The 24,023-nt window shown below is 47.8% G+C and overlaps 1 protein-coding gene across 1 annotated transcript in view; it reads left to right on the top strand.

The window, feature by feature from the left end:
* LOC126545897 (protein Skeletor, isoforms B/C-like) overlaps positions 1 to 24,023 on the top strand; it is a 269,421-nt gene that overhangs the window by 135,175 nt on the left and 110,223 nt on the right. Inside the window, exon 5 of the mRNA XM_050193940.3 lies at positions 4,545 to 4,710. Within this exon, the coding sequence (XP_050049897.2) occupies positions 4,545 to 4,710 (166 nt within the window). The remainder of the gene's footprint in view (positions 1 to 4,544; positions 4,711 to 24,023) is intronic.

Raw genomic sequence — 24,023 nt, 5'->3', positions numbered from 1 at the left:
TTCAGAGGTGAAGAGAAATTATCATCATATATGGACGTGCTCTTAAATGGCATTGACAGCCGAAACTACCAGTCCACATGGGACAGCGTTCAAGTTAAACAAGCTAACCTTTATCATCGGCCGAGTGGGAGTCGGGGTGCACCTCGTCCCGCAGGTCGTCACGGCCAGAGAGTGCTTCTATTCGCGCGAGTTTCGAGAGAGACATGTGGTGACTTTTGCTGGACACTTCTGCGAGATCAGGGCAATTTTTACTGGGGACTGTTGCTTCTATTGTGCCTAGGTACTGCGCAGGACGGCACACTAAAGAGACGGCTGACAATGTCCCAAAATGAGAAACTATAGTATCTGACCTGAATACGTTGTCTATTACTGACAGATTTCTGTTATTAGGCTAGGACGACTCGAATTGTCAGAGCAACAAGTCAGACTTGCGGCAGACATTGCTTCCGCGGGGACATAATCACGTCTGTTATGACGAACTACTGTCCCTCCAAGAGATGCATCTGCTCTGATGCCAGCGTTATGTCCAAAATATACCGGAAGAAAATTCAGTTTTTTCTGCCGTGACGCCTTTTCCGTTTTGCTATCATAAAGGTGTAATTGAGACCAATTTTACTCTTGTCGTTCTCAACTACGCTGTGGAATGGCAACTCGCACATCATACTTGCCGCTGTGATAACCAAACGACCTCTGCCAGTGTAAGTACACCTTCGTAAGATACCGTATTTGAAGACCTCCAGGAGGCGCAATTTTGATGATGTTGGCACACACCTTGAGTGAACATTGTACGGGCAAACAAGGCAGAACTTTGTCAAGAGACATGCTGAGTGTTTCCATCACGAGCGCGTCGCTCACTCACAGAGCAAGCGGGTTCGAGCCACACACAGCAGAGACTCAGGCGCGCCTCGGATGCGCGCGCGCTCTCACCTACTGCAAACGGCTGACGGAAATGGGAAGGGGTGTTTCCTTTTGTGTCCGCCTCTGGGTTGAGGGAACCGGTTTCGAAACCAACCAACGTAATTTCCTTCTTATTGAGCGACCCCTGCCACTCGGCGTCAATGTGCAATATGGAATTGTGCTCGTAGCAAGTCGATAGCAGACACCGAATTAGGGAAACTAAGAGGCTACAAAAAGCTTCGCTTAAAGAACATGTTGATAGCCCGTTCACGGCAGTTTTGAGAGAGCCAATAAGCTTTACGAAGTGGCACGTATTATCGTAATAATCTTGATTACAGTGAGACTTAATTAAACAGCCCGGTCAGATTAATAAAACTCGACCAGTGACTTTGATTGGTTGCGCGCTATCAGTATTGCACAGTTAGTTTAAGCGAAACTCTTCGTTTTGTTACCCCAAGTTAAACGGAACTGGAAGAGATTCTTTTGATGCCAACTCAGAGAGATCTGCTCACGTGTCAGAAGGACGCACCGTTCTCAAAGCCGGTCTTTGTCCAAACACAGTGCCTCAAGTGGCCACAACAGTGCGTTTCTACGGAGCACCCGAGCGATTTAACCGAACCGATATTTGTTGTCGACTACGTGTCAAGCATTTGCCTGGTGGAGCTGGCGCCGCTTCAGCCAGGGCTCGCGTGTACACACTGCACAAAGCTCATCTCTCTGGGTGGCGAGCCGAACAAGTCGAACGGCTACCAAGCGTCCATCAGAATTATTTTTTCGCACACTTGAAGAACGCCCCTTTGATTTTCGGCACTTGAAAATAGAATGTCAAAGAGTAACTTGACGAGCAAAATTAAAGTAAAAATTAATATTAAGAAGAATCGAATTCCCTGTAATAAAACTGGACGGTTCTTCAATGAAGAGATCAATTCTTTGACCATTTCTTTTTAGTTTGTGCCCAGTCCACGCCGCACTTACTGCTCATCCTGCGCGCACACTGCCTGCGCGACTCGGACACTGCTGTCTTCTCAGCGCTCCGAGCTTTGCTCTGGGCCTCGCCGTCCGAGCGACGCGCTTTTGGCAGACGGCAATGACCTCGCTGGGCTTGCTCATCTTTCGGTTGATGTTGTAACACATATTTTTTGTGAAAGGTCTAAGCGGAGGGCCGGATGTACTATTATGAGCAATATGAAAGGGAACACAGGAACGCGTGGCAAACAGCCTCGAAACAGACTGGGACCGACACGCGGATGGTGCTGTGAAAAGAAAGGGGGAAAGAAGGGCGCTCTTCCACTAACTGTTGGCTCTCCCACCACGCTGGCATTTCTACAAAGCAGCAGCTGACGTCATTTCGCCGATAATATGGTATCGTCTGACAGCCGATAAGCCGGTAATCGTCGCAGTGACTTACACCGATTTATTTTCTTTCTTTTTTTTTCTTCGCGCAACCGCTTGCCAGTACTCTTAGGCCGAGCTTGCCATGCATTCAAAACCGATTCTTTATTTGAATCGACGCACCCGGTTGTCAGTGGCACCTCGAACAGCGGCGGCGCTCGAACCAATGACGGCAGACGAATAGAATAATTGATTAAATAATGAATAATTGAATAAATAATGAATTGATAAACTGTCTCTCGTGCGACTTTGTTGCACCAATTTCGTTCAGAAAAATTCACGCGCCACACTACAGCGGCCCACGCAGAGCAGTCAACTGTGACTTTGTAGCCTCAAGATGCCTCGAGCGCCTCATAAACAGCTGGAAGATATAATAGAATTGTCTAAAAGAGAGTATACGCAGCGCAATATTCTTCTCATCATAGGCCGCCCATTGAAAATGGTCAACCGTATGGCTTACCGAGACGAAGGACGTATAAACGATGCGCCGCACCGCACACGACCCCGATCAACAATAAAGGACCAAGACTTTTGCATCGTGGCTGCCGTCAGCGACAAACGATTTGAAAGTGCAAAGGACGTTCCTGGGGCTCTTCGCCTGGACAACTTGAGCGACACAGCACGGTACGACGAAGGCTTAGAGAAGCAGGACTGCAAAGTCACATCGCCGCACGGAAACCTCTGCTCACCGCAGCCAACAAAGCAGCTCGCCTGTGCTTCGCTATTGAACACCGAAGCTGGAGCGAGAGCGAGTGGAAGTATGGGGTTTTCTCTGATGAGCCCTCGTTCTCGAGCCGCTGGGACCAACGAAAGAGAGTATGGTGGACCGAAAGCACACGCTTTTGTCCGCAGAATATCCAAGAGTTGGCGATTTCCCACGAAGGCTTAGGCCCACTGGTGAGAACTGATGGGAGGTTCACCAGTGCTGTGTATTGCACTCTGCTCGAGCACCAGATGATCCCCTATGTGTTGAATGGGCCGCACTCGGGTGGGTGTTATTTTCTTCAGCAGGATAATTGTCTCCCGTTCACACATCGAAGGACGTGGCGCGCCTTTTGGAAGAGCGAGGGGTATTGAAACTTCGGTGGTGCGCGAAAGGTGCCGACGTGAACACTATATAGCATGTTTGGGGCCGTATGAAAGTGAACCTTTCGAAGAGGTCTCTAAAATTTGCGAACTCCGACCAACTATGGGAAGCAATAGAACATGAGTGGAAGCGCCTTCAGTGTGATACCGCATTCATCGAGGCTCTCTACGCGTCTGCGCCCCAAAGAATGGAGGCCGTCGTTCAAGTTGGCGGTGGCATGGCGCGTTATTAGGCCACCAACGAACGAAACAAAGGATGAGCATAAGCTGGGATGACGCTATTGCCTTATTCCATTTGCTTCAATACTTCTTTAATATTCGGGAAACGCCAATGTACTTGCGTTGAACTCACACTTACAGCCCATTTTTTCTCGATTTACAAGATTTACCATAAACCAATAGCGAAGTAAGGGACAGTGCTACCTTCTGTAACGATCCGGCGCAAAAAGTTACCAGTGACGCAATATCTAACAGTGTTATCACTGTCTGCTGGCGATGCGAAGTTCCGCACTTTGCAGACGCACGGCGGGAGTTGTTAGAACAGCGTCCCCCTTTCCTCTTTGTTTTCGATGGCGGCCGCTGCGTATCACCTATAGCTGGGTCTGAGGGTGTTTTCTACGCGTTCCTGTGTTCCCTTTCATATTGCTCATAATAGTACGTATTATAGATAAATTACGTAGGTACAGCGGTACAATGTTCGTGAAGGAAAAACAAAGAGACAGGCAAGAACGCTATCAAACAGGTCAAACACATCAATGATTTGAGCACGGAGCCAGGCAGCATGCCTATAACGTAATAAATGGGTATGGCAGCCATGTTGCTGTGCATTGCAAAGAATGCAAATGCGAGCGATTATTCCACAAGGCAAGGTTTCTGTAAAAATCTAGAACAAAAAAAGAAAGAGACATTTGAGAAGGTTTTTTTTTTTTCGTCAGGAAGGCCGCGGAGATCGATGCACCTCTTCACTTCACCTATCTGATAGTTTTCATTCCTCGGTCAACACTGTTATCATGTATAATCACATACGTGTTGTTGCGCCCGCCAAATCAGGCTGTTGTATTATGGGTGTGGGGCGAATATTGCAGTAATGTGTAAAGAAACGGCTATAATATTTGTAGGACATACGCATGCTGGGAACACGTTTCGAGTCCACGGGCATTTTGATGCAGGCGAACTTCGGCCACGTGAGCATACCAAGCGGCTTTGAACTGCCGCGAGAGCAGAGCCTAGGCCCGCTGGCAACCAAGGCGCATGAGGCCCAGGCCACCCAAGTGTTTCTCAAGGACAGCGCTACTATGGAGCTCAAGCAGTTCAAGTATGACGGCCAAGGGCCAGGTGAGTCCTTGGTCCTAGGTACACGGCTTTCACAAGTGCACGGCAATTAGGTTCTTAGGCGTTTATCAGTTACAGCGCCTGGTGTGAATATTCGGAGAGCCTCAATTGGGTGGCTGAAATTGTGAAACAAGAAGTCAATTTTTTTTATATTTAGGATCAAATTTTGGAATTCGTGTGCTGGAGTTTTCATCAAGCAGCCACAAAGCTCGTTGACTTTTGAGTCCAGCCACTCCACAGGTAGGTATGAAAGATCGAACTGTCGTCATGCGTTATCGCTAAGAGACCCGGGTCTAGGAGGAAAGCAAAATATAATGAGCGCTCAAGCTTTACACAGATTCCCACCACCAAGAACACGTCACGCAGACACGCACACAAGCGACACGACAGATACTGAAGAGATCATCAGCCGCGTGGAAGGAGTGACTCGGGGCTCTTCACGCGACCTCCTATTTCCTCTTGTTCTCTGACTGGGTTCTTATAAGTGCACTGCATAAAAAATCTTTCTCTGTAAGGATGGAAAGCAGTTGTCGGACAAAGAATGTCGCTTTAAGCCGAGAAAAGGGGACTTTGTCAGGGAAGCAACCTCTTAGCATTATGTCTCCGCATTACGCGTTCGATGCTCTTCCCAAATTGAGCTACAGCAGCCCCCGTCTTCCCATCCATTTCTGGAATATTTATGTCTTACTTTTAGAACTAGTCTTGGGAGTGCTAGCCAGCGCCACCACCCACAAACCTTGGCGGCGGGTGTAGAACGACCTTTCTGCGGCAGGCGTCACGAGTACGTGATCTCAATTGGGTGACGGCCACTGGTAAGTAAATCCGCACGTGCTACCTGAAAGCATCAATGTTGCCCGAATCAGGACCCTCGTAATGTAATGAACGAGAAGAAAGGAAACCAAGGGGCCCGATTTTTATTAATCATATCATAAGAAGCCAACAAAGACAACACAGGGTAAATTACTTGTATTTACTTACTAATGGAATTAAAGAAATGATAAATGGAAATGAAACTGAATAAAAAAAAGCTTATATATATATATATATATATATATATATATATATATATATATTGTCGCGATACAACGCGGACAGCACACAGGGAGACGTTCTTCACGAACAACAGGACAATCTGTTCAAAAACAAACAGAGCAAGCAGAGACACGTCTTCTTCGTCATCAACCAATCTCACTCTGACCCACTAGGCGGAGTCCGTTAGTGCTCCCATCGTCGTCGTCGTCTGTATAGAATACACGCGTCATTTGTCCCTCCCTACGAGAGCATCGTCTCGATGCTAGACAAGAAATGTCACTTGCGAAATGTAAAGGCCGCTAGCATAGTCATTCGCTCACATACGGCTTCATGCGCACAACATGCACAAGTTCAGGACGGTGTGTGCGGCGTCGCGTACAGTTGGGATTATCGGGAACGACCTCGTAGGTGACATCACTGAGACGCTGCAATACCCGATATGGCCCGAAGTATCGCCTTAACAGTTTCTCGGAGAGGCCTCGTTTCCGTATCGGTGTCCAAACCCACACTCTGTCGCCGACTTCATAGGTAACTATTCTACGGTGAAGATCGTAGCGGCCTGCGTCGTAGTCTTGCTGCTGGCAGATCCGCAAGCGCGCGAGCTGCCGAGCTTCTTCTGCGCGTTGCGTAAATACATCGGCTTCCGTATCAGTGTCGTCAAAGTCGTGTGGGAGCATCGCATCCAGCATCGTTCGTACGTCCCGTCCGTGAACAAGTGTGAACGGAGTCCTGCGCGTCGTCTCTTGTTTCGCCGTGTTATATGCAAAGGTGATGTAAGGTAGGATGTCGTCCCAATTTTTCTGATCAACATCGACGTACATGGAGAGCATGTCTTCAATTGTTTTGTTTAAGCGCTCTGTTAACCCATTGGTTTGTGGATGGTAGGCGGTGGACTTTCGATGGGCGGTTCCATTTAGTAGCAAGACGTGATCTAAAAGTGCAGCCGTAAATGCGGTTCCTCGGTCGGTTATTACGACGGTTGGCGCACCGCGTCGCAACACCACATGCTCAATGAAAAAGCGCGCTACCTCGGCTGCTGTGCTGCTCTGGATTGCCTTTGTTTTAGCGTAACGCGTGAGATAGTCGGTTGCGACGATAACAAAGCGATTGCCTGCAGTAGAAGTAGGAAGTGGGCCCAAAATATCCATCCCGATTTGATCAAATGGTCTTCGAGGGACCTGGACGGGTTGTAGGAGGCCGGCTGGTTTCGTCGGAGGTGACTTGCGCCTCTGGCAGTCGAGACAAGTGCGAACGTGATGTTTCACGGCGGTGGTAAGCCTCGGCCAGTAGTACCTTTGCTGCACTCTGGCCAATGTTCGCGTGTAGCCTAAGTGACCAGAAGTCACCTCGTTGTGGCAAGCTTGAAGTACTTCCGTACGAAGAGCTGCAGGAATGACAAGCAGATAGGGGGACCCGGTCGAAGAAAAGTTTTTTTTTGTAAAGGACCTTGGCCGGTAAACAAAACGACAACAGCCATCGTATGAAAACTCTAGGTGGTTTCGCAGATCTTCCCTCCAAGTAATTGATTAGTTCAAGCAACTCACGGTCGTCCCGTTGTTGTTGCGCGATGGCGGATGTATCCATAATACAAAGAAATGCTGAGTCTTCTTCTTCGGGCGGAGCAGGTGACTCTTTCGGCGATCGAGACAAGCAAGCAGTCAGCATCCGTATGTCGTTTCCCCGACTTGTACGTGACAGTCATGTCAAACTCTTGCAGCCTTAGGCTCCAACGCGCCAGTCGTCCAGAAGGATCTTTAAGGTTTGTCAACCAACATAGTGAATGGTGGTCGCTGATAACAGTGAAGTGGCGGCCATACAAATATGGGCGAAATTTCATAACCGCCCATACCACGGCGAGGCATTCTTTCTCAGTTGTGGAGTAATTAGCCTCTGTACGTGAGAGTGTTCTACTTGCATAGGCAAGCACTCTTTCTGTGTCCTCTTGCCACTGCACAAGAACAGCTCCCAAGCCAACATTGCTGGCATCAGTGTGAAGCAATGTAGGAGCGGTCTCATCAAAGTGAGCAAGCACTGGAGGTGTCTGGAGACGTTGCCGCAAGTCGATGAATGCAGCTTGCTCTTCGTCGCCCCATACAAAAGCAACGTCGTCTCTCGTCAGGCGAGTTAACGGCGACGCAATGCGCGCAGTCTGCAATAAACCACCGGTAATAGGCACAGAGGCCGAGGAAGCGCCTGACAGCCTTTTTATCGGATGGTACGGGAAACTGTGCTACGGCTGCAATTTTTTCAGGATCCGGCCGGACACCTGCGTGGCTGACGACGTCACCGAGAAACTGCAGCTCCTCGAAGCCAAAGTGGCACTTCTGCGGCTTCAGGGTGAGGCCGGCGGACCATATGGACTGCAGAACCACTTCAAGCCGTTCGAGGTGTTCTTCAAACCTTGCGGAGAACACGATGACGTCGTCGAGATACACTAAGCAGGTTTTCCACTTCAGACCCGAAAGTACAGTATCCATGAGGCGTTGGAACGTAGCAGGGGCAGAACACAAACCGAAAGGCAAGACTTTAAATTCGTATAGGCCATCTGGCGTCACGAAAGCAGTTTTTTCACGGTCTCTCGAGTCTACTTCAATTTGCCAATATCCGCTTTTTAAGCCCATTGAAGAGAAGTAACGTGCCTGTCGAAGCCTGTCGAGTGAATCATCTATACGGGGAAGCGGGTATACGTCTTTCTTTGTCACCTTATTTAGCTTTCGGTAGTCCACACAGAAACGCAAGCTGCCGTCTTTTTTCTTGACTAGAACTACAGGAGATGCCCAGGGACTCGTTCATGGTTGGATCACGTCATCTTCAAGCATTTGTGTCACTTGTTGTTGTATGGCTTCGCGTTCTCTAGGTGCCACACGATATGAATTTTGGTGAATTGGTCTTGCCGTATCCTCTGTAATTATTCGGTGCTTTGTCAGAGGCGTCCGACCGACGCTGGACGTCGGCGCAAAACAGTCGTTGAACTTGGCCAATAGCGTAAGAAGCCGCTGTCGTTCGTGCTGCGACAAAGCAGTGCTAACGTCAAGTACAGGAGCTGGGTCTCGCGTAGGCGCTTCTTCAAGTAGTGAACAGCAGCCACGAATATCTGCAACGCCGTCAAAATAAGCCACAGCCGTGCCCTTGGGGAGGTGCCGTCGCTCTGTGCTAAAATTTGTTAGCAACAGGTTTGTGCGCCCGTCGGTGACATTCACGATTCCTCGTGCGACCGAGATACCGTGAGTAAACAACAACGAGGTTATTTGGCCGGCAACTCCTTCGCAACGAAACGGTATGTCGCATGCTACTGAAACAAGGGCACACGATCGAGGGGGGATGACGACGTCGTCTTCTGTTAGACGAAAGCAGTTGTGTTGCGGCGATAAGCAATGGACTAAACCGGAGCTCTTATAAAACGTCACCATGCGGTCCGGGATGTTAATTACGGCGCCATATTCTTTTAGGAAGTCCATTCCAATAATCAAATCTTTGCAGCATACAGGAAGGACGATGAAAGCGGCCACGAAAGAAGAGTCCCCGATGTTAACTCTAGCAGTACATCTTCCAGTAGGCATCAGTAATTGGCCGCCTGCTGTCCTTATGTGAGGTCCCGTCCATGGCGTCCTTACTTTCTTCAGGCGGAGGACGAGTTCCTGACTCATTATAGAGAAGTCGGCACCAGTGTCGACTAACGCTGTCACCGGTTGCCCATCCACGAAAACATCAATGTCGGCGCTCACTATTTCTTCAGTGTTTATCGGCTTCACGTCGTTCTGCAGCGAGAATGTTGGGGGTTCTTTAGTGTCTTGCGGCGGGCCTGCAACCTTGCCCCCAGAGGTCGCCGCCGTCAGTTTCCCCGACGGGGGCTGGGCGACCTTCGTCCTCGGAGCTCCGCAAAAGTACGTCCAGTAGATGAAGCCATCTGACGCGGAGGAGTTGGAGAGCGCGACCGACGGCCGAAATCGGACCGATAATTGGGCATGGATTCGTCACTCGGGTGCGCTGTTGGGGGTCCCTGAAAAGCAGCGTCGTCGCGGCGTAGCATGGCGTCGTCATTTGCCCGTCGACCATAGTGCCACGGACGAAGAGGTCGAAATGATGTTTCACGATGCCAGCAATGACGCGAAATATGGCCGGCGCCTCCGCAGTGAAAACAGAGTGGGCGCCTATCGACAGTGCGCCATACGTCGGTTCTCCGAAGTTGCGGCCGTCCCGTAGCGTCGTTTTGCGGCGGTGACCAAGACGCGGCGAACGACGGCTGGCGGTATGACTGAAGCGGCATAACGGCTGCGCGCCTCGAAGCCTCCTCTTGCGGCGACGACCAAGGAGCGGCTGTCGGAGGCTGTTGGTACGGTGGTGTGGTTGCAACCGGTGGTGGACATCGGACAGCGGCGGCGTAACTCAGGGGTCGCTGGTGGTGGTCTTGATGATCGGTTACCGAGAACGCCTGCCGGATTTCATCACGCACCACTTCGGCGATTGACGCGACGGGTCTATCTAGTGTCGGTGCCAGGATCGTTTGAATTTCCTCTCTGATGAGCTCTCTGACCAACTCACGCAAGGAGTTCTGATACTCGGTAGTCACTGCGGCGGCATTGATTGTAGTCGATAGATTGTAGTCAATTGATTGGACAGTCGATCGTATTGCCTGCATCTTTGATGAAGCCGCTCAATAGCCGTAGCCTCTTTGATAAACTCAGTAACAGTGACTGGCGGATTGCGCACACGCCCCGCGAACAACTGCTCTTTTACACCTCGCATGAGGTAGCGCAACTTCCTATCTTCGGTCATATTCTGGTCGGCTCCACGAAAGAGGCGGGCCATGTCCTCGGCGAACATTGTGACCGACTCATTAGGTTGTTGCACGCGTAGCTCCATCATTTGCTGGGTGCGGTCGCGTCGGTCGGCACTCGCAAAAGTATCGATGATCTTCTGCCGAAAGTCATGCCAGCTCGTGAGGCTACCTTCGCGGTTCTCGAACCAAGTACGGCCACTGTCGTCAAGGGCAAAATAGCCGTAGGAGAGCTTTTGCTGCTCAGTCCACTGATTAATCTGTGCGACGCATTCATACTTGTCCAGCCAGTCTTCAATGTCTTCGAAGACTGCTCCGCGATAGCGATCGGGAACCAGCGGATGCGGAACGGTTACCTGTTGTGGACTGGGAAGCCGACTGCGTTGGGGTGCTTGTGTTGGACTGGTTTCGGTCATTGCGAGATGTGTGCAGCTCCTGGAGAGAGGTGGTTGAAGAGCGGAGAACTCCGGGCCAAGGCCTAGCAGTCGACGACTAAAGCGATGCACGGGTGTCGTAACTGGCGACAGTGCGTCCGGGCTAGATGAACGACTCCCAGAAGGACTCCGACGCATCAGCCGCGGTCAGTACCCCGCACCTCCACCAGTGTCGCGATACAACGCGGACAGAACACAGGGAGACGTTCTTCACGAACAACAGGACAATCTGTTCAAAAACAAACAGAGCAGAGACGCGTCTTCTTCGTCATCAACCAATCTCACTCTGACCCACTAGGCGGAGTCCGTTAGTGCTCCCATCGTCGTCGTCGTCTGTATAGAATACACGCGTCAATATATATATATATATATATATATATATATATATATATATATATATATATATATATATATTGTCACGTGGTGGTGACGTTGCAGAACACAGTAGCAATACTGTGAAAGACAAAACTAACTTTTATTGGGCGGACCTGTGCCCACAAAAACAGGCTACACTTATAGCACAACGATAGCGGCGAACACGGTCGGCGATCGTCGAAAATCTGATCAGCAAGTCAAGCGCGTCCGCTTTTATACATCAGTCGTCGAATGTTCCAGAGTAATCGCTGGGACTCGCGTGCCTTCTACAAAGTTCTACATTATTCGCGTCGCGCACACATGCGATCAGATTACACAAGGTTCGGTCACAGACAGCGGATGGAAGCATCGATAACATTCCAGAAACTTCCGATACACGCAGGCGCGTCCTGAGCTATACGATAACATTTGTTAGGCGGTGAAACGTGTCGCCCGATAAAGACAAACAAGTGCACGTGTCAATATACAGGGTGTCCCATGCTAGCTTGAACGAAGATTCGGAAAAAGCCTATGGACTCTTCAGAATAGAAATCGCGTGGATGTTGTTAGCGTTTATCTAAACTAACAGCACCATTTCCTTGCTCGTCTTTTTTTAAGTAATTAGCAGAGATAAATTAATTAACTTTTTAAATATAGCTTGAAACGTTCAGGCCTCAATAGGAAAATTGTGGAGCTTCACAAATATTGCCCAACCCAGGTACTTCCAACCAGACAGAGTTAGTGTGGCCGTTTTTATACGGGAAAACCGAAAGCCCGCGGAGTATAAAAAATACCACGTGACAGTGCGCTCTGCACTCTTAGGCAAAGTTAAACCCTTTGGGGTGTATCTCTGCCACACAACGATCATCGTCATCTCCCTTGCTTGCGTTTCCTTTCTTGAAAACGCCGCGCCCGCTACTTTCCTGTCGGGAATGCTATGTCATGTTAAGGCCGATCCACACGACGGACCAACTTGCTCTGTTGGACCGCGGTCCGCGCATCACGTGATAGGACGTCACCAGTTCGTGCGTACCACCGTTGGCCCGCGCAAGACCGCGGCCCTCGCGGTCCAACAAATCGCCGAGGCTTTGCCCGCTTCCGTTTTGGCGGCGGACCGCATGCACACCCCAGCGATTTTGGCTTAGCCAACGAATGTTGTCCGGCAACAGAGTGTCCTCAGCCAAATCCAATCTAGTTTTCGGCTCAGCAAAAGCTAGTCAAGCTAGTCGTTTCATGTCCGCCGTTCCGCCTACACGTGCGTGCAGCAGATATATTTTTTAAACACCGTGTCCTCTTGGAGTGATGAGGAGGTTTTTTCATTTTGTATACCTCGTTGAGCAGTTCCCGGCTTTGTGGGACTCGAGCCGCAATGATAACAATGATAACACTCTGGCCGAGAGTGTAGCTGGTTGGTCTGCTCTGCCGTCTGCTATGGCGGTCCGCCGTGTGGATGTGCTCTGCGCCGGACCGGACCGCGGCGGGCCGTGACGTCGTATCACGTGACCGAGCGGCCCGCGGACTTGGTCCGTCGTGTGGATCGGACTTTACGGGGAAGTACCGGGATCGCCGCGTTAAAGAAAGGAAATGCGGACGAGACTGATGACGATTACCATTGTGAGGCGAAAGGGTGCAATTTTGCTTACGAGTGTGTGCGCGCGAATGCGCCACGTTTACAGCGCTCTAAACCGTGCTGTGCAAAAAACATCCCTCGCTTCGCGCCTTTCGTGCTGCCCACGACAGAGCATCGCGTTGTGCTTGGTTACGATATAAACGTCAGTGGGTTCGGGCGGCAGTTGAAATACAGCGCGGCTCCCGTTTCTGCGGCGATAATTACACTCTCACGCTAGCAGAATGCATGCGGAGTAAAAATGACAAGCTCATGGTTTCGAATTTGGGAGCAACACCCGAACAAGCAACCACTCATTATAACAAGCTTGATGAGATCTTGTGAATTAGGCTGGTTGTCACAAAAGGTAGAATTGTAAACTGACACGACAGGTTGCTTTTTAGCTACCTGTCCATTCCTTGTCGGCAGAGAATTTGTAATTTTATATTACGTGCCTTTTCCACGTCGTACAAAAGTTTGACACAGATGGCTCTTTTCATGGATAACGGTTGTAGAGATTTATTCGCTGTGAAATCTGTCTAAAGAATGTGTTCAAACAAGTCGCCCTCTGCCATAATGCAATATTGACACCTTTTCAGCACTTCCGATGAAGCTTTTTTGATGACGCAAGATGGCATCTCGCTGCAGGCCTCAGCAATCTCTGCCTTTAGCGCTTCTGGTGTAGTTGTAGGTTTGCCGTACATTCGGTCTTTCACATGTCCCCACAAGAAGTCAACAGGTGTCAAGTCCAGTGACCTTGCAGGCCATGCCACTGGTCCATGCCAGCCAACCCACTGGCGTTTGAAGGCTTCGTCAAGCCAGGCTCGGGCAAGGCTGCTGCTGTGAGCTGGTGCACCGTCGTGCTGGTGCGAAGTTCGCTTTAAAAACGCAAGAGGAAGCTCAGAGCGAAAATCTTCGACTGGGCCTTCCAAGATGTCGTTCACGTGCCGCTTGAGCAGTGAGTATGGGGTCAAAAAAATATGGGGCAAATTATTCTTCCGTCAAAGATACCGCATCACACACTGAATGACTATTGTGTCTAGTGTGCGCCACCGAATACGGGTTTGTATTGCTCCAGTAATGCGCATTATGGATGTTGACTTGAGAATTTTTGGAGAAGGTTGCCTCATCTGTCCAGAGCACTTTGTCAACAAATCCGGTATTTCGTCACTGTTCACAAGGAACCAATTTGATAAATCAAGCCGTTATTGAAAGTCTCCTTCTGGCAGCTTTGGATGCAGTTGACGGTGATACGGATGCATTTCAGCCTTCCTAAGACCTTGACACTGAAGACTTTGAAATGCCGACCTCACCACTCACATCACGCACGATGGAATGAGGGTTTGCAGTCATGAAAGTCAAAATGTCTCCTTCAGCCTTTTCACTGATAGTCCCCTTTCTATGCCATGTCTTCTTGAAGGTACCTGTTTCTTTCAGCGTCAAATAACTCCTCATAATTGGGTTCGCGCTAGGTCTTCCCCCACATTGCCAATTACGGTATACCTTGACACAGGGCCGGATTAAGAAAAATGGGGTACCTGGGCTAATGCGTATGCATGCACCCTTTCCCTATACTGACCCCCCCCCCCTTTCGCCTGCTACGCTACTGGAAATATGCCATGTTTCACTTTAATTCCACCAAATTAAGAAGAACGAAGTGCGGTCAATAGGATTATTATTATTGTTCTTATTATAAGGAAAACAACAAAACTTTCTTGAAACGCGTGCTGTTGCAAACACCAACACATATGTTCACTTTGTGGTTAATCTGCATTCTGCTTTCAGCAAAAGCTAGGCTTTAAGGAAAAGTTTAGTGCACTCAAGACGAACAAGAACGTAGAAAAGACAGCACAGCTCAGATGTAGATCCTTCTGAAGCTAGGCTTTGTTTGCATCACTAAATTTAATCCCGTTAGGAGACGCATGGTTGTATCCAAAACATTCTTTATTAAAATGCAAGCATCAGACTGCAGTATCCCCGCAGAGGCGTCTGCGTAAGCAGGCGTTTGGTGTGTTGCGACACCACGTACCCAAGCACACGAGGGTTGGACCGTCCCGCGCGTAGCCGTGCGCGGCTCAGCCGTGTCTAGGGAAAAGGGGATCCTGGGGGTTGTGCCGATGCTGGGTGTTTGAACCTTTCAGGCCCCCCAGCGGAGGCAACACACCTCTTCGGCCTCGGCTTCACATAGACGGCACCTCCAGACTGACCCACCTGGAGGAAATCGGCAGTCGCCTTTTCCTGTCTCTCTCTTCCTACAACCTTCGTCTTCCCCTTAGTTTCCACCTTTCCTGTCTCCTTCTCTCTTCTATTTACTTCCTTCTCCTTGGCGGCAAGGGTTAACCCTGTATGGCTATCCAACCTTGGGTACATCATATTTGGTTATAGTGGCGGCGTACGACTGGCGTCGTGCAGACTTGTGTGCAAGCTCTGCAGCGTCCCCTCGTTGGGCTCCGTGGTGGGCGGTCGGCGCTGTTGCCGAATGTTTATATATTTTCATGGAAACTTCTTTCCCCCACCCTCCTGATCGCCCTCAGAAACGAGGGCGCACCGAAGATGTCTTCAAGTTTTTCGGACACCAAATCCAGAATTTTCCCCACTTCCATATTATTCACTCTGAAAAGTCAAAGCAGTGTGAACCGTTTCACCATTCCTTGTTTCAAAGTCCTTGACTGATGTTTTTGGTCCAGATTACAAGGTGTCGAGGATGGCAAGCCGTGACCTCCTCTTGGAGCTCCGCGATGTGAAACAATATGAGAAACTACCGAAACTAGTGTCATTTGGGGAGACCCACATAACAGTAAGCCCGCACCGTACAATCAACATAACCCGTGTTGTTGGGTCGGATGATGATTTGCTTGACACTCCGGCGGAGTACTTGCAGAGTGGAGACTGACCGCTTCTTTGCTTTATAGGAAACGCCGACGTTGACGAAAGCAGCAAGGATCGTCCAAACCAAGCTTTCCCGGCCGAAAGGGAAAAGAAAAGACGGAGCACGTGTCGTCACAAGGCACCGCAGGCAAAGCGTCTTCGGAAGCAAGATATGGCCGTGATTTCAACTACGTTATCTGTGGAAAGTGTCCATCTGTCGCTGGATGTCGGGACCAGCAGGGTATAAAGGCGCTGCCTACTGGGCATCGGTTGCAGTCCGGCGGAGTACTTGCAGAGTGGAGACTGACCGCTTCTTTGCTTTATAGGAAACGCCGACGTTGAAGAAAGCAGCAAGGATCGTCCAAACCAAGCTTTCCCGGCCGAAAGGGAAAAGAAAAGACGGAGCACGTGTCGTCACAAGGCACCACAGGCAAAGCGTCTTCGGAAGCAAGATATGGCCGTGATTTCAACTACGTTATCTGTGGAAAGTGTCCATCTGTCGCTGGATGTCGGAACCTGCAGGGTATAAAGGCGCTGCCTACTGGGCATCGGTTGCAGTCCGGCGGAGTACTTGCAGAGTGGAGACTGACCGCTTCTTTGCTTTCTAGGTGAGAATGCCTAATTAAGTATTATTGCTTATTTCATTGTTGCATACTTCTCCGCTGGACTGCATCAGTGTTTCCATGATGGCTGAGTTTGATTGCCTTGCGTGCATGAAATCGATTGCTGTTGTTTTGCAGAGCCTCACGTGTGCCGAGTGCGAAAGTCGGTATCATGCAGGAAAGTGCTCGGGGGTTACGAAAACGAACTTGAAAAACTTTTCCACTAAGGAAAAACAACAGTGGATGTGTCTGACTTGTGTAAATCGTGCATCACGATTGCCAACTGGAAACGGTGACGGCGTAACCCAGAAGGATAGAGCAACAGATGTATCGGTCGAGCTGTCACTGACACATGTACTGGCCAAACTTGATGTCATACTGAGTCGACTAGATGTGTTAGAAAGGCGGCAAAACGTGCAGTTGGCCAAGCTCTAGGCTTCCAACCAGGAAATGCTGGCGCAGAGGACGGCAATACAGGGTATTGAGACATTATTGGAATTGCTTTCATCTAATTATGACACAATGCTGCAAAAGTTGGAGGAGCATAGAAAGGAACTTAAGGAAACAAACAAAAAAGTAACTGAACTGGAAGCCGAGCTTTTGGCCAAATCTGACAGGCTGTCGAATATGGAGCAAGCAGTAGATGATCTTGAACGGTACTCACGAAAAAGCAATTTAGAAATCCATGGTGTCAAAGTGAGTGATAACGAGGACCTACGAAAGCTGGTGGAATCTATTGCAACCAAACTCGAACTTCCTAGGCCTAGTGACGACGACATTGAAGCCATGCACAGAATCAAAGGCAAAGCTAATTCCGTCCCACCTATCTATTCTGGTGCGATTTTCAAGGAGTGAAATAAAAGAGCGTTGGATTGAAAATCGGAACAGACTGAAGGGTGAAAAGATATACTTGAACGATAATCTAACTTCCCGAATGAAGAAACTGCTATGGATGACAAAAAATCTGGCGAAAGATAAACAATATCGCTTCGTCTGGGTGCGCAATGGCAGAATACTTGTAAGAAAACGCGAAGGAACGTCAGTGTTACGCATTGACAATGAACAAGGCTTAAATAAAATAATCTGAAATGATTGACCAAGTACACTCAACTGAACAATGGCTATCTAAGAAAGACGAGTGGGCGTCAGATCTTTCTAGCAGCTTATTGCTTGAGCTAATCCATGTGAATGTGAGAAGCATGCGCAAACACTGGGACCTGTTAAAGACTCACCTAGCTGAAGCACTGCCATCATTACATGTTTTAATTTTAACCGAAATCAACATTTCCAAAGGCGAATGCGCTCATTTTGCACTGCGCGGTTTTCAGTCTTTCTTTTTGTGCAGGGATAACAAAAGAGGTGGTTGGCACTGTGAACGAGTGTCCTTTGATTTTCAAGATGCTGAAGTAGTTACTGTACTAATGACTAAAGCAGATCTGGAATTTACAGTATGTGCTGTTTATAGGCCACCGAGCACTAACCTAAATACATTTTTAGACGATTTGGCAAGCTTCCTCAAAAAGTACGCAGACAGAAGCAGCATTATTTTGGCCGGTGATTATAACATAGACATTTTTACAGCAAATAAGCCTGCAACATCTGATTACTTAACACTTTTGGCAAGCTACGGACTCGAAAACAAAATTCAGAGTTATACACAAGAGGAAATTCTCGGTCATCCTTTAACAAGGTCGTGTATAGACTATATCAGCACAAAAATGTGCAAATATAATTCATTTGGCTGTGTTATTAAGGAAAAAGCAGCGGACCACTATTTTATCGCTATAGCAGTTTCAGGAGATGCCGTTGCTTTGACTGAAACAAAGACTGTAGAGAAATATGTTTTGAATTCTAATGAAGTAGATAAACGTGTGAGAACATTCAACTGGGATTCTTTAACGCGGCACAGCCACCTAAAGGCTTACGAACTGTTTGTATAGGCCTTTAGAGAAATTCACCTTTGCTCCGAAAAGAAAATAAAGCTTAAAAGAAGAAATAAAGACAGCCCGTGGATTGATAACGAAATAATGGAGCTTTGCAGCGTTAAAAGCAAACTCCTTAGAAAACGCCAAGATAAACCCGGAGACGCTCTTGCAAGAGAAAAATTTAGGCAGATGAGAAACAAAGTAAACGCTCAAAGTAAGACTAGCTAAGAAGCGCTACCACTCAGGCAAGTTTGCAGCTTGCAATACCGGTAAAACATGGAACTTGGTTAACACTCCAATAGGGAGGCCTGCAAAAAAGAGTATTGATAACACTCTTGTGGACGCCCTTCTCGAGTCACCTGCTGTTCAGATGGGGAATGATTTTAACAAACACTTTATCGAATCAGTAAACAACATTACAAATGGGTGCATACCGGCAAATATCCGAAACAATGTTACGTTCTCTAACATTCATTCTGCTTTTATGCCTACTGTTGATGAAGCAGAATTGTGGGATATTATACGATCCATGAGTGTAACAAAATCTCCAGGTTTTGATAAAATTAGGATAAGAGATATAGCTGCGAATTTCGATGTCCTCAAATCAACACTACTTTACATCCTAAATGAAACATTAAAAACCGGTCAGATACATGAAAACATGAAAGTTAGCATTGTGAGACCTCTTTATAAGAAAGGATCTCGAAAACTTTACGAGAATTACCGACCAATTTCAATTATTTCGTCTTTGGCAAGCATATTGGAAAAAATAGTCTATGTTAATATGGCCTCATTCTGGAAAAGTTTAGCCTTATTAACCCAGCGCAGTTTGGCTTTCGCTCGGGACAGAGTACTGTGGGTCTGTTGGAAGATTTTAATGCCTATATCTGTAACGAAATCGATAAAAACAATGTTGTTTTGACTCTTTTCGTTGATTTACAACGAGCATTTGACACATTGGATCATGAACAGTTACTATCAAAACTAAGCAGATGTGGTTTCAGAGGCCCGTATTACTCATTTTTTAAAAATTATTTAACAGGCAGACAACTGTGTGTCCGCCTGGCGGAGTCCTATAGTTCTTTGTTGCGTGTTAAATCAGGGGTACCGCAAGGGTCCGTATTGGGACCGCTTTTGTTTAACATTTACATGAATGATCTTGCTTGCTTACCACTAAAATCAAAAATTTATTTATACGCTGATGACACGGCTTTGTTTGTATCGAACAAACCTTCGAACGAAGCCGCTAGAGTGTTACAATATGATGTCTGTGAACTACTTGATTGGTTCATCAATAACAAAATGTTCATTAATAAACCGAAGACTAATATGATATGTTTTCACAGCCCATATAAAGCAGTCGCGGATATTTCCCCTGTTTATCTCCACACCAGTGACGGCCTTGCATGCTCATGTCCTCCGGTAAATCTGGTAAATAGCACAAGATACCTGGGGCTACACTTCGACGATACGTTGTCATGGAATGCCCACATTGAAGAGCTCGCAAAGCACTTACGTGCTGTGTGCGCTCATTTGTATGCCCTAAAATCTTTCTGTGATGTAACTGTTCGTAAAATGGTTTACAAGGCACCTGGCGAATCGATCATAAAGTACGGAATAACAATTTATGGCTTTGCTTCATTTAGTAGACTTAAGATAATTAACCGCATCCTAAAAAAATTGCCTATAGCCTCTCGTATGGCACACTTGGTCACGGGGAAGATCTCTTGCTGAGCATGTACCAGTCAGACATGTTGTTTGTCGAGCAACAAGTTTTGTTCGACGCCATGTGTAAAAGTTATTTTTCTACTAAATTCAAAAACTTGAACGTGAAATCTCGCAGCTTACGTCAGACAGAAAAATATGTGGTACCTCGTGTGTACACAAACTACGGCAAGAGAACTCGCGCTTTCTACGTGCCGGCTAATTTCAATAAATTGAATGAGAATGACATCGCGGGAACATTTAAACAAATAAAATCACATTTAAGGTCATGGGTGATACGTAGTGTCCATATTCTTTGAAGTTTTCTTCGGGATTTGAAGCATGCGAACCTGATTGCGAAGTCATCTCTAATGTCAATGTGTTTTTTTCCCCAGTTGATGCAACAATATCTTTTGTTCACTTTTTGCAATATCATTTTTTTCCTATATATATTTTTTATTACTTTATTTATTTGTACACATATCAGTACTACCAGCTGACTGCCCAGCCTCGCACACAAGCAATGCTGCTTATGCGGGCTGGATCTGTAACCATGACATGACTGGATGTAATAAAGATCATTATTATTATTATTATTGAGCTGACTGAAGCGGAACTCCGGAGGGCTTCAGTGAGCAAAATGTTATCAATGTCAAAAGAATTAAGATGAGGCGAGATGGCAAAGAGATTCACACGAAGCACCTAATAATTACCTTTGGTTCAAGTGTCTTGCCCGAGTCAATCGAGGCCGGGTACATCAAGCTCTGCGTTAGGCCGTACGTGCCAAATCCACTCCGTTGTTTCAAATGCCAGCGCTTCGGCCACAGCTCGCAGAGCTGCCGAGGTCGCCAAACTTGTGCAAAATGCAGTGCCCAAGAAAACACCTCTGAAGCATGTGAGAATGCTCTCCACTGTGTAAACTGTGACGGGGATCATGCCGCGTACTCGCGGTCGTGCCCCTCCTGGAAGAAGGAAAAAGAAATTGTAACGATCAAAGTAAAACAGAATATATCGTTCAAAGAATCGCGCAGGCGTGTAGCATACCTGCCGAAGAAAAGCTTTGCCGAAGTGACGCGTCAGGGGGCAGCGTCACAACGGCCTCCGGCGGCTGTCCGACCCACAAGCAGTGAGTCGGCAGTTACGCCATCTGCCCCCACGGTGGTTGCAGCTAGCGCTCCGCCAACCGAGCAGAAGGGACCATCGACCCATAAAGGTGGGTGCAGCCGAGGCTGCCCCAACCTCCCCGGCCCCTTCCAGCGCTGGCAACAGGCGGCGCAGCCAAATCCCTCAGGGAGTCCCATCGACCTCCGGGCTGGTGGGCGCCGGGGTCTTGCCCTCAAAGGCGGGGCTCTCTCTGGTAACTTCTCGCTCGCAAAGAGCACGTGTCCGGCGGCTCACTAAAGGCAATGGACACTATACCGGTCCTCAAGGCGCACCAAACGCCTAAGAAGCGGCGAGGCTCCCTCGAACGCTTCAGAAAGGGCAAAGCCCCGGTTACAGGGCCTCGAAAGAGCTCTGTAATCTAAGGCATCACTTCCCTTTCCGTACACACAGCACCTATTTACTTCCAATATGGATACACAAATTATTCAATGGAACGTCAGAGGTCTAATAATAACCAATTATGCACAATCTTTTCTCAAATATAAACAAATAGAAGAACGTAAGCCATTCACAAGAAAAAGTCGAGAGTCCTTTTAGTATTGCCGAGTTGAGAGCTGCCTTGAGCTCATGCAAGAGCTCTGCACCGGGATCTGACAGAATCATGTATGAAATGATCAAAAACCTACACAATGACACCCAAGTTACACTACTCACGATTTTCAACACCATTTGGGCTGCAGGATACCTTCCAACTGCATGGAAAAAAGCCATTGTGGTTCCTGTTTTGAAACAAGGCAAAGATCCTTCCTCAGTGGCAAGCTACCGCCCGATAGCCCTCACAAGTTGCCTTTGTAAGGTATTTGAAAAAATGATTAATCGGCGACTCATTCACTTCCTTGAACTGAGCAAAATGCTTGATCCCTATCAGTGTGGCTTCAGAGAAGGGCGCTCCACAACTGATCATCTTGTACGTATTGAAGGAAATATCCGGGACGCATTTGTACACAAACAGTTTTTCTTATCCATATTCCTCGATATGGAGAAAGCGTACGACACAACGTGGCGTTACGGAATCTTAAGAGACTTGTCAGAAATGGGCATCCGTGGTAATTTGCTAAATCTAGTAGAAAGCTATCTGTGCAATCGTACCTCCCCGGTAAAAGTCGGCACTATACTTTCACGTCTTTTTACGCAAGAAACGGGTGTACCCCAAGGAGGCGTGCTCAGCTGCACGCTCTTCATCGTGAAGATGAACACGCATCGTGCTTCATTACCACCGGCCATCTTTTATTCTGTCTACGCGGACGACATTCAAATAGCTTTCAAATCCTTTAACCTCGCAGTGTGCGAGAGACAGGTACAGCATGGCCTGAACAAAGTGTCAAAGTGAGCAGACAAAAATGGATTTAAGATCAATCCTAACAAAAGTTACTGTGTTCTTTTTACAAGAAAGAGAGGCCTCATCCCATATCCTAGCTTAGAACTGTGTGGACAACAGATACCTGTAAACAAAGAGCACAAATTTCTAGGTGTTATACTTGACTACAGACTCACTTTCGTCCCACACATTCAACTTCTGAAAGAAAAATGTCTAAAAACAATGAACATAATGAAACTTCTATCCCAGACTACAAGGGGTAGTGACAGGAAGTGTTTAATGAATCTCTATAAGAGCCTCATTCGATCACGATTGGACTATCGTGCCGTGATTTATCACTCTGCCGCCCTGAGCGCGCTAAAGATTCTAGACCCAGTCCACCATCTAGGAATCCGACTGGCCACTGGCGCTTTCAGAACAAGTCCCATACAAAGTTTATATCTAGAATCAAATGAGTGGTCACTTCATCTGCAGAGAACATACATCAGCCAAACATATTTTCTGAAAGTCCACTCTAATCCTCAACATCCGTGTTTTAATACCGTTAACGATATGACGTATGCTACACTCTTTTGTAATCGTCCCTCCGTAAGACAGCCTGTCTCGCTGCGTGTGAGGGAGCTTAGTCATGAAATGCATGTCCCACTCCTCGAGCTTCGCCTAATGCATCCAGCCAAGCTGCTACCTCCTTGGGAGTGGCAGCTGATACAATGCGATATATCTTTCATGCAAGTTACAAAATACGCTCCAGAGATTGAAATCCAAATGCATTTCCGGAAACTCCAGTACAAACACTCCTGCACGGAGTTCTACACAGACGCGTCGAAGTCACACGACGGGGTGTCCTATGCAGCCATCGGTCCATCCTTCTCGGAATCCGATGTACTGCACCCGGAAACTAGTATCTTTACGGCTGAGGCCTACGCACTGTTGTCGGCTGTAAAGCATATAAAGAAATCAAAACTCTAGAAATCAGTTATATATACTGACTCCCTTAGTGTTGTGAAGGCCTTGATGTCATTCTGTAACCACAAAAATCCGGTAATTAATGAACTCTACTCCGTGCTGTGTAAAGCATATATATCTAACGAAAATGTGATTATATGCTGGGTGCCTGGACATAGCGGCATCGAGGGTAACGTTCTAGCGGACCAGATGGCCACATCAATTTCATTGCATGCAGTTAATCCTACTGCTTCGGTCCCTGTCAAAGACCTGAAGCCTTTCTTAAGAAGGAAACTGCGAAACCACTGGCAACGTATGTGGGACGCAGAAGTAAATAAGAAACTGCACATGGTAAAGCCACAGTTAGGTTCTTGGCCCTCCGTAACAAAATCACGGCGAACAGATGTCCCATTCTGTCGCCTCAGAATAGGACACACATTTGGCCCGCATAGCATTTTACTCACTGAAAATGATCCTCCAACCTGCGGTAGATACGGGGAGAGGCTGACCGTCCTCCACGTCCTCCTGGAGTGTCGGGCAGCCGAATTTGAGAGAAAGAAACATTTTTCCCTAGCATACCGGCAGCA

The sequence above is a fragment of the Dermacentor andersoni genome, chromosome 1, assembly GCF_023375885.2.
Source record: "Dermacentor andersoni chromosome 1, qqDerAnde1_hic_scaffold, whole genome shotgun sequence".
Taxonomy (NCBI): Eukaryota; Metazoa; Arthropoda; class Arachnida; order Ixodida; family Ixodidae; genus Dermacentor; species Dermacentor andersoni.
The sequence above is the reverse complement of the archived record's forward strand: the minus strand, read 5'-3'. Positions and strand labels throughout refer to the sequence as shown.